Raw genomic sequence first — 11,749 nt, forward strand, 5'->3', positions numbered from 1 at the left:
ACTGCGGATGTAGACCAGAACGGAACTCTTCAACTACCCTTCCTTCACGTTTGATGATTTGTGTTCGTTATTAAGTTTGTTAAGCAACTAAGGTTTTTGAGGTACATTTTCGTCCTGATCTCGTCTGATCCTGAGTTTCATGAGAAATTGAGGGAACTCTTCAAATTTTGATGGACTCCGATCCAAACCTTGAAACTTATCTGAAACGCAACACTTTTTAGTGACACGACTATTTGGCCAGACATAAACAAGTCCTGCAGAATAAATAAAATAAAATATAAATCATTTATTGCAGATCAATGATCCACAGGATGTTAGTTTTGACTTAATAACTAAGTTAGTAGGTGCAGAAAATATACAAAAAAAATGTATACAAGAAGCCCCGTCCCATTTTGCCCTTCCGATCGCCACTTCGACCCCTTATTTAGTCATAGGGCAGTCAAGACTCTCTGACAATACTCTGAGGAGGCCGTTGCTGCTGTCACGCACTCGCCTGAGTAGTGAGTGATCCCACACGCTTGCGTCTGGTAGCGAAAAAGTCATCCGTTCGCACTTCTGCAAACATGTTAGACGCACTACAGTGCTTCGGCAGCCGCAATAACATCCTCAAAATATTGTTACATTGGACTCTCAGTGCATTGTATGCCCTCTGTGTAAATCCTACCCAGAGACTGCAAGTGAGTGTAGAACGTCTGACAGTATGCTTTGAAAATGTCAATTTGACTTGTTCATTACATCTTGCAAATTTGCGGGCAAGCATATTACCACGCATCACCATCGCCCTTCTCTCCCTCTCTAGATCTTTTCTATCTCTCTAGGTCTTCTGTAAGGATATGCCCCAGCTATTTGAACCTCTCAACTCTTCTCAAGGGCACCCCGCACAGCATGATCTCGCTCTTGCTAGTGTTGTATCTAAGACCATGCTCCTCAGCATACCTCTCACACAACGAAATGAGTTGCCGTAATGAGTCGCTCGACGGACCCAGCAATATATTTACATATAGAATGCTGTGTCACTCATAACAAAAACTAAATGAGTGAAAATCAAGGTGTGGCACATCGTTCGATAGGTCTTCAAAAACAACTTTAAATCTTTTTAAAGTTTTTTTGATTAAGTGATTACTTTAGAAAATATACGCTTTGATAATCAAAAAAAAAATCCCCTCCCTCTAACTTTTGAACCGGATGTACAAAACGCCCGATACGCACTTAGCCATTTTTTAAATTATACTTTAAAGTTTATTCGAAGAAGCAATGTATTGCGAAATTTGGTGTTTTGTAGCCAGTTAGACTCATAATAGCGTACATAAAATAATATTTAATTTGCTTGAAACAGAGAAAATCTAAACGTTTCATCATTTTTAAAATATTCCACAAAAGATCCAAAGTTAATTTATCGTCAGAAAGGACAATATGTTTGAAAGAAAGATAGAGGAAGTGGGGGGGGAGTTCAATTATTTATTCGGGTTATATAGGCAACACCCGCGGCCATATGCTACAAAAAAAAAATTAAGAGCCCAGAATCAGACCAAGATAACTCTGTGTGTCATTCTTTTGACACTCCCTCACTTTGCTCTATTCAAGCCGGTGGAAAGTAAGCTAACTTTGACGGACTCTACAATGTTTATAAAGGTTTAAGACTTTTCTTTAATACCCGTGTATTGCCGAGGATAACAACGAATAAACATGTAAACAGTTATTTGATTGAAACCCTGTGAAACACAATAAAATCAAATTTGGCTATACAGTTCGAAACAATCGTCATCGTAAATAAATTAATTTGAGAGGTTGACTGACTGTTTTTTTAATATCTAATATAACTGAAATCGCCCTTGTAACTTTATTAAGATAAATAAAGGGACTTTCTTATTCAGTCCCACGGAAAACACGGTCTACTTGGTGTTAAATTGAAAATGATATGGACTTTTGCTATTTTTAACGGAACAAAATAATAAGATCTACCGAGGGTCAGTTACCCTATTAGAAATCAGTCACACAGTACGAGTATAGCACTGACTTCAGCGTCACAACATTACTCGCCTTACAGTATTGATGTGTTAAATCCTTTAGCCTTACTTCTTTCTTCTTCTTCTTTCATTCTTTTCAAATGGTTGATTCGTCTTACAAGTTGTTCGATAGCTCGGCCAACTATACTGACATTGTTGTGGCACTTTTTCTTTTGTTAAGTACTTGTTTATGGAACTTATTAGATTTCTTTACTGAAGGATAAAGACGGAAAACAAATAATTAACTGGTCTCAAATAGCAAGGTCCCAACAGTACAGTTACGGACTTTATTTGTTGATCCATTTAGAGTTCAAGCTAATATGGTTGTCAATACTAACGGTATGAAATTTCCAATGTAAAGTAAGCCCTTAATGAAATTATTACAAAATAAAATGAATTTATGTTCGAATATTGATTAAATGACTTCGTAATATTTTCATATAATTTCCCACTTATAATCAAATTTTACTTACATGTAAGTAATTAATTCGCGACCCGAGGACCGAGAGAGAGTTATTTGTTAATATTGTCTTATTCCGCGGCTCCGAAACTCTTAATTGCTCACGATGGTGGTCCGCAAACATTCGTCTCGTTACAATACATAGGCTTTATTATTTACTTGTACTTGGGACACAGTTTACAAAATTACCGTCAAACATTCATTCCACGAAATTATATTGTTAAACTTTCACGACAGCATGTAATGATTTTATTTTTAAATGATACAGGAGGATGTTTAAAAAAAGATACATGTTGCTTTTTCGTCCATATTTTAATTTATTTACTTGTATAAGAATAGATAAAATAGTTATTTACACGTACGCCCATTTTTTTTTTTTTACCGTGGATTAAATTAAATAAAATGAAAGAATTAAAACTTAATAAAGGCCTTCATTATATGCCAGAATGTTAAAATTAACCCAGAAAAATAATATATACGAGTATACAGGTTCGCGTTCAATACTGATTAATATAACAAATGCCAATGAGAGAGGACCATAAGAGCTGCCAATTTGACCCCAATTATTTAAGATCAGCGACAATTAATGGTTTCAATCGATAGACAGACCCAAACAAATGGACGTAAAAAGACATAGGTGGCTGTATAAAACGTTACGTAAATACACATAATATTATGCAAGCTTACATTTTACAGAATTAAAATAGCCTCTCCGTCTTCGTTACACACAGTTCGTCCGTGCGGTCAAGTACAAAGCGAATTGGCAACCTTACCTTACAAGCAATAGGTACTTAACTAGGTAGCAAAACTAATTTATTAAGTTTGTAATCAGCTTTACTCTTTCTTTTTCTTCCACATTCAAAATTTGCAAAACTGAATCAGTGTCAAAGGAAATATGCCTAATACCATTGGCCTACTGTCACTTCTACCACTGCAACCACGCGTTGCCTCTCTTAGCAAATATTTACCTCTTAACGAGAAACCTGACTTCACCCGCGGCTGCTGTAATAAACTTTTCTATTGTGAGCCGCGGTGTATTTACCTTGCAGGGTAATCGCTGCACTGTCTACTGAATTACGTTGGTTCTAATTAATATTTGTCGTAAAACCGCAATCGACTTTGTAATATCAAGGGCGACTTTTAATTGAGATATGGTTGAAGTGTTTACAGAATTACTGGTTTGGTTTAGTTGCTTTAAATTGTCTGTTTGATACTGTTTAAAAAAAATCTGGAAATTAAAAAAAAAAACAAGTTCTGTCACAATCCGACAAGTGCCGAAGTGACGGGTGACATTCGCATTTATAAGTGAGATAAACGAAAGAAAACTTGAAATAAACCTAATGCTATATCTTTTCACGTTCAGTTACAAGAAATAAGCCAATAAACGTTTGCAATCTGGCGTCACATTCACTTAGCACGACCCCATTTTCTTTTTAATCTGCAGTCTTGAGCCAGACCCGTGCTCGGTCTAAATCTGCTCCAGCTCAAAGTGTCAGAAAGCTTTGATCACAAACTGTTAGCACTAACACTAGCATGCAACAAAAATTAAAAAATGTTATTTAGATCTGTTTGAGGAGTTTTACAGTTCTCTACAAAAAAACAGCTCAGTTACGTTTACCAGTCTAATGTGGTTGGTGTAACCGTGTAGTCAGCAGCCGAAAGTATCTAAGCGGGTGAGGTGTTCAAAATTGGCTGCTCAAAGAGCATACTCTTATTCACTGAATAATAAATAGACATTTGTTTTAAAAGGGGGCAAAATTTTTGTTTAACCGCACGTGCTAATTTTGATACCCAAGCAAGCGAAAGATTCCAAAGTTGAACCACGAGCGTAGCGAGTGGTTCGAGAAGTGGAATCTTGAGCGTTGCAAGGATTTCAAAGTGCGAGGGTTAAACAAACTTTGCCTCCGAGTTAAACACAAAAATTTTCACCACACCAACGCGAGGAAAATACTCACTATGGAATACCAAAATATCAAATCAAATCAAATCCAAATGAACGCAATAAAAACTTTATCATTTAAAAGTCAATTTTACCACCTAACATAAGGAAACAACTACTTTGCCCCACATGTGGATAAAATGCAACTTTCTCATTAGTTTTTTAACAATCAAGAGGGTCTTTACAAGTTGGTGTGGTGAAAATTGTATATAGGTCATCTTGGGCACTTGAGTCGCTTAGCAACTTCTGCTTCTGTTCTTAACCCTTTCTGTACGGGTGACAACCAGAGTTGCCAATTAAGCATCATCACTGTAGTACGGGTGTCAACTATAGTTGATCGAAACAAGGACGAAGTTTGAATTTTTTTTTCAACTAACTTAGACCTTATATGTTGGTAATAACGATGATATTTAGTAGTAGCATTAGTATAGATTCAAAGAAAAAAATGGCAAAACATTGTGGTAGATGGCGTTAAAACAAATATTTATTTAAAAATCCCGCATTTTTTTTGACAACTGGGGTTGACACCCGTACTCCACGAGTGCAGAAAAAGTAACTCAATATGGCGGCAAATAGTGTTGTTTTATATTTCATCGAGTTTTAGTAGTTAGGCTAGTTGCAAGTGTTATAGTTGTAAATTTCGTGATTTATAGAATAATTATAAAAAAAAAGTTATAAAATTGGATTATATTACAGTGTATGGTAATAAACAATAATAATATGTTCTTAAGATTAAAATAGTAATGATCTCTGCTACACTTTTTTATTTTTACCCTTGAGCAGTACAGATAAATATCGACAACTGTATCGATAGGTGCACATCACTATTTTATTCAAATGGCAGTCGTGTTTTTATGTTGCGTTAAAACGGTTGATATTTTTTGCATTTTGTTAATAATTATTATCATTTCAAGGCCTTGTTCTATTCAAAATATCATAAACTATTATTTACAAAACTAACAATAGTTAAAATCGCTTGTAGTAACTTACATTTATACTTTTTTTAGTGAGAGATATTACGCGTGAAATATAAAGTACTAGTGATTATAAGTGCAATAAGTGAGTAGTTATCAAAAGTGCATAATGTTTTTAATGTGTGTACAAAATTTCAACAGCACAGCTGTTATATTTCAGAAAATACACGTAAGTGAAAATATGTCTAACCGCCGACTCTCGCAAAGACATGCCCGTATTGAGGCGGGGCTAGGCGTTCCAAGTCCCCGTACAGAAAGGGTTAAGTAAAGATACTACTGAATTAAAGATGTATTAGGCACTCAATTCAATATACGCTTTTTATTGTTTACATTTTTTTTAAGTTAAATTACAAGTTGCAAGTCATCGCTTAAATTTAAATGTTGTAGCAAAATCTATTTCACTTCTTTGACCTTTGGCTACTGGCGTTGTGCTAGCCCTGTAGCGTAGTTCAAAAGCTTGAACCGGGCGATAACGAGTGCATATTCATGTCATTAAGCTGGAATTCAAAGACTGTTTACGTGTAAAGACTTTGAAACTTAGTAGTCTCCATTTTCCTCTTTGGATACTAACATTATAAAAAATCATTTCACACAATTTGATGTAAAGTATCCACATCTATGCCACTTAGTTTGATTATGTTTTACAGTCAGACCAAGACAAGTCGGCAACGATTTTGATAGCACACGCAGTGCCAGTGTTATTTTTAAAAGTCAAACTTCTAACCATAATTATTATCAGATTTAGAAGCATTAAAACGAAGCCGCATAGCTGTGGTTAAATAATTGAATTGTATACTAGTTATTTGTACAACAAGCGAGCAAAGTCTGATATTTCTTCGAGTGCTTATTTTGAGTCCCGTGCTAGCGAAAGATTCTATAAAAGATTCACGAGCGTAGCGCGTGAATCTAATTTAGAATCTTAGACGTAGTAAGGGACTCAAAAGCGCACAAGATGTAAATAACTTTGATCTCGTGTTGGACACAATACTTTTCACATCAGCAGTGAGAAGATATTTGGAAGGTAAAAATACAACCTAAAAAAATTTAATCCTTCGTCATCACTATTTCACTCATGTATTCTAACTTCTTCTTCTTCTCCTAAGCTTTTTCCCATCATCTGGGGTCAGCTCTTCTTGTCAGTCTTTTCCATATTTCTCTATCCTGCGCTGTTGCTGCGTCCGATCTCTCTGGGCCGTCGTCAGCCAGGTGGCGGGGGGTCTTCCGTGACGACGCGTCGTGGTGGGTAGGCTTAACGCTACGTTTACCATGTGGTCTGTAGGGCGGCATAGTATATGACCATACCAGCGCAAACGACGTTCCTTGACCTTGTCAATGATGGGAGCGACTTTGCAACTGCCTCGGATGTGTATGTTTCGAACTTTGTCTAGAAGTGTTACGCCCGCTGACCAGCGTAGCATGCGCATTTCTGTCGCGTGGAGTTTTGACAGATGTTGCTGTGTAGATGCCCAGCACTCTGTACCGTAAAGTATAGCTGGTCTTATCGCTGTTTTGTGCAGTTTACCTTTTAGCTGGATGGGCATCCTTTTATCGCACATCACGCCTGTGAGCTGCTTCCACTTCATCCATCCTCTGATTGTTCTGCGAGTTACATCTTTCTCGATCTTACCGTCACTACTGATGATAGACCCTAAATATTTAAAATGTTCAACCGTTGGTATTGGTGTGCCTTCTATGTAGAATTGTTGGTTTGTATCCGTGTGACCATCGAATATACACGACATCTGCTCCGTTTGTCCATCCTGTATTCTAACAATTAAGTTAAATTACTGCAATAAAATATAACGAAAGAAATTACAATAAAATAATACAGAAATAACGAACATCAATTGACAGTTCAATCGACAACTTATTTTGTATAAAAAAACCTTGTAAGATACGGTCCGAATTGCGGATACCACTATTTGTCAACTATAAGTAGTAGAGCGATCTCTACTACGTAAGTAGAATTATTTATTTTGCGTAAAAATCTTTGTATTTATTAAGTTCATTATTTAGATTGTACAATACAATACTTAAAATATAGTGTTTTTATCAAATATTAAACTTTATTTCATTAGCTAATTATTACGAATGATACTCGTAGGGTGATTTGGAACGATGCGGTCTAACGTATTTCAGGGGTCTATTATAAACCGTCAAAATACCGTTGAATTACGTTTGAAAGTTTTTTGTCTCTCTCTCTCTCTCTCTTTTGCTAATGACGTGAAAGGGACAGAGAGAATAGAATCCAAATATTTCGAACTTGTATTAGGCCCCGCACGTAGCAATGACATTCGAATATAAAGGTCACTTGAATGTCATTTTGTCTCACTCAGTGAGCAAAATTGTATTTTGCTCACTGTTTTTATGCAGCAAATTACCGTTGTTCGAGCTGGTGAGATGAAAAAAATATCTTCCGTTATGTCAATATCCAGAGAGGAACATGAGGACTACATTTGTGAGGCGACGGTCGTCCACTTGCTCTATCCTCCTTAATCGTGAGCGGTCCCTCGCGCTGGTTGTTGAACATTACAAGACAAAAGGTACTTAATCCATCACAGAGTGTTTCGTTCTCAGAATGTTATTTGTAAAGTAGCGGTATAATACATGGTTCGTTTATTATACACGCTCGGAGTTAGTAGACAAAATTTAATAAACCGCGTTTTGGAGTAAAGTTTAAGCGAGAGTAAAGTTAGCGAGTGTTGAACGGTATTTTATGGAAGAAATATTATCAAATCAGTTTCAAAGGCTTACTAAATTAATATAATAAGTAGAGGTAACTTCGAATTGAATTAGTGTGAAAAATTCTTCGAAATAAAGTGGGACCTTTGTATAAAACCCGGTAAAACAAGAAGTGTCTTATCTCTCTTATCGGAGTTCCAAGTCATATTGGAGATTCACCAGTTACGACGTTATTCTAAGCTTAATAACATCGTTTGAAGACGTTTCTGCTTCTTAAAAATAATACAATTAATTCTCAAAATAAGTTCAATTTTGAGAATTAATTGTATTATTTTTAAGAAGCAGAAACGTCTTCAAACGATGTTATTAAGCTTAGAATAACGTCGTAACTGGTGAATCTCCAATATGACTTGGAACTCCGATAACCGTTTAAGAATTGTCTCTTACTGTAGATGTTGCTAGGGTCCCCTAGACCTATATGGTGGAAAGATTCGCTGGATATAGATGAGGTCTCGGTGGCTCAGTTGGCAGAGCGCTGGAGTATCGATCCAGATGCTATGAGTTCAAGTCTCACCCAAGGCAGTAATTTTTCCTCTTATAAATTTATTATGTACTTACTAAAATTCCTAGGTTGCTTATTAAATTAGGTACTTGTGAATACAATAACGCGATAGTTAAGCACTAAGCAAGTTATATAATGAAATGGTGGCAATTTAAGTTCACAGTTATTGATAGAGTAATACCAACCTACTCGGCAGCGATTTTGATAGCACAGACTGTTTAAGTTTTATTTTAAACGTCAACCTATGAAATTATGACATTTAAAATAACACTTGCACAATCTGTGCTATCAAAATCGCTGCCGAGTTAGCTTGATCTGACTTTAGCATATTGCCGTATCACTTAAAATATTCTTAATATTCAATGTAAATTGCAATGGAAACGTGTCATTTGTTAGTAAAGGGTCTAGCAGGCTAAGCGAACAAGAAGTGCCCCCAACGACGGATTTTGTCGATATTTCTGGTAGTGTACTGTTAGGTCCTAAGGACCCTCCATGCTTAACATTAGACCTCGATTCTCTTTTGTTTGCGAGTTATTCAGGATAACGTAAAATAATTAGGGTATCATTGAAAGTGTCATATTTTATAAACGATTCAAGTTACGTGAACCAAACAAAATTATATTTGATAACAATAAAAAAAACTACAAAATGCATATTTTTTACCAGCATCCTGTCCGTAAACTTCATTGCAAAAAATAAAAATATTATTTTCCTTCCAATTTTTTTTTTACTTTTCGCCGAGGTACACCTCCAAAAAAAATATGCATGAGTAGCCACTAATTCCCACTACATACACATATAAAAATATTTGCACAAATGTTCGTGCTTCATGTCAAAAAAAAACGATTCTCCAATAAGTAGTCACTGGCATTATATGTACAGATAGAAGTACATCAACGATGACGTGTCAGCTTTGATAACATCTGACTCATAATATTATCTGCATTTGTTTTTTGCATTTTGTAGTGGAAAATGGAAAACATTAAATGCAAGTCTTGTAAAAAAACATTAAAAATATCCGTGGGAAACAAAAATGCATAGAAACAGAGCAAGAGGCTGATTTATATAGCAAATGCAGTAATATGTTAATTTGCATAAATGATTTATTGTGTGGTAAGTGTCGACTTTAAGTGTATAAACATAAAGCAGTAGGTTGCAGACGAAGAGCCAGCATCGCCAATTGTTGTGCATGTACTCGCAGAAGTTGATGCTACTGCTTTATGTTTATACACTAAAAGCCGACACTTACCACACAATAAATCATTTATGCAAATTAACATATTAGTGCATTTGCTATATAAATCAGCCTCTTGCTCTGTTTCTATGTATTTTTGTTTCCCACGGATATTTTTTTTACAAGACTTGCACTTAATGTTTTCCATTTTCCACTACAAAATGCAAAAAACAAATGCAGATAATATTATGTGTCAGATGTTATCAAAGCTGACACGTCATCGTTGATGTACTTCTATCTGTACATATAATGCCAGTGACTACTTATTGGAGAATCGTTTTTTTTTTGACATGAAGCACGAACATTTGTGCAAATATTTTTATATGTGTATGTAGTGGGAATTAGTGGCTACTCATGCATATTTTTTTTGGAGGTGTACCTCGGCGAAAAGTAAAATTCACGTAACTTGAATCGTTTATAAAATATGACACTTTCAATGATACCCTAATTATTTTACGTTATCCTGAATAACTCGCAAACAAAAGAGAATCGAGGTCTGATGTTAAGCATGGAGGGTCCTTAGGTCCTAACAGTACACTACCAGAAATATCGACAAAATCCGTCGTTGGGGGCACTTCTTGTTCGCTTAGCCTGCTAGACCCTTTCGAATTTCGAATCATAAATTAGAAAAAATTACTAGCGTTCAGGTTGTCGAGTAATTGGGATATTGCCCAACCTCGAAGGCTGAAATTGCCACCAGCATTTGGTTTTTCTCTGTAAGCTGTAGTTTTTGTAGAACAGATTATTTCTTAAATATTATTTTAGCGGTGAATGAATAGTATAAATTATTTCTAACAACATAAAAATACTCAAAATGTAAACAGTATTTTAGTACTGAACTGTTGACTAATACTATGTATCAATGTATAAAATAATCATAATTATATTTACATAACCTACCCATATTTTTTTAAATATATTACTACCAACACACAACCCTAAAGAACGGTTACATCAAATTGCAAAGGAAATGGAACAGAAGAGAAATAGATTTCCTAACTGCATGTCTCTTGGCAGGGGCCAGTGAGCGATGACCTTTAATGGCGGACGTTGACAAAGCAGCCCCAGCTCCCATGAAAACGTTCAAATACATCATCGTTGCTGACAGTACGGTTCCTACAACTATGAATTGCTATATTTTATTTCTGCTACGCTTGCCTAATACTTGATAAATGATTGGAGAAGAACGAAATCCGTAAAGATTAAATGAGGTTTGGGTCAGCTGGTTTTAATACAATACAAATCATTTATTGTTAGAAAGTGAGTACCTAATAGAAATGTGTTTATGTTACATAAAGTGCGTCACAATGCATTGCGTGTCATTGAATATAATTTATATGTCAAAATTAAAATGATTAATAATATAGGCGGGTGTCAAAAAAATATTTAAAATAAATATATGTCAATGTCACATGCTATAGAAATATTAAAACAAAACCTATTAAATACAACTAAAAGGAAAAAAATAGAAATACGTACCTATGTTTAAATTCTTTGGTTTAAAAATCCTAAATTTATGAGTATTTGCCTAACCACATCAAACGAAGCTTAAAAAAATATGTCCTGATAGTAACTTGTGAACAATACTCGTAAGCAAACTAACAAAATGAAATCAGTTTAAAAATCTGTAACAGCTGTACCAGATAAGGATGAATAAAATGTTTGTGGAAACAAAAGCAAAACAACCAGTAATTTCATAGCATTTGTCAATTTCACAAAAATCATAAAAAATTATGTCAAGCCGCTAAAAGCAAATTTAACATTTAATTAATACATGGTGTACGTTTGTTTTCGTTGCAAAAATCCTCGACTGCTGACTTCAATTTCATGCAGTTAATTTAGGTATAAAGAAATCAGAAATCATAGCATTTATTCGTGATAAACTATGACAT

At 35.2% G+C, this 11,749-nt stretch overlaps 1 protein-coding gene across 1 annotated transcript; it reads right to left on the reverse strand.

The window, feature by feature from the left end:
- Positions 1-5,645: 5,645 nt before the first annotated feature.
- LOC133518879 (uncharacterized) lies at positions 5,646-7,304 on the reverse strand. Its single transcript, XM_061852643.1, has one exon. The coding sequence runs from the start codon at positions 7,119-7,121 to the stop codon at positions 6,516-6,518; it is 606 nt and encodes a 201-aa protein (XP_061708627.1). The 5' UTR covers positions 7,122-7,304; the 3' UTR covers positions 5,646-6,515.
- Between the last annotated feature and the right edge of the window lie 4,445 nt (positions 7,305-11,749).

This window comes from Cydia pomonella, chromosome 6, assembly GCF_033807575.1.
Source record: "Cydia pomonella isolate Wapato2018A chromosome 6, ilCydPomo1, whole genome shotgun sequence".
Lineage (NCBI taxonomy): Eukaryota > Metazoa > Arthropoda > Insecta > Lepidoptera > Tortricidae > Cydia > Cydia pomonella.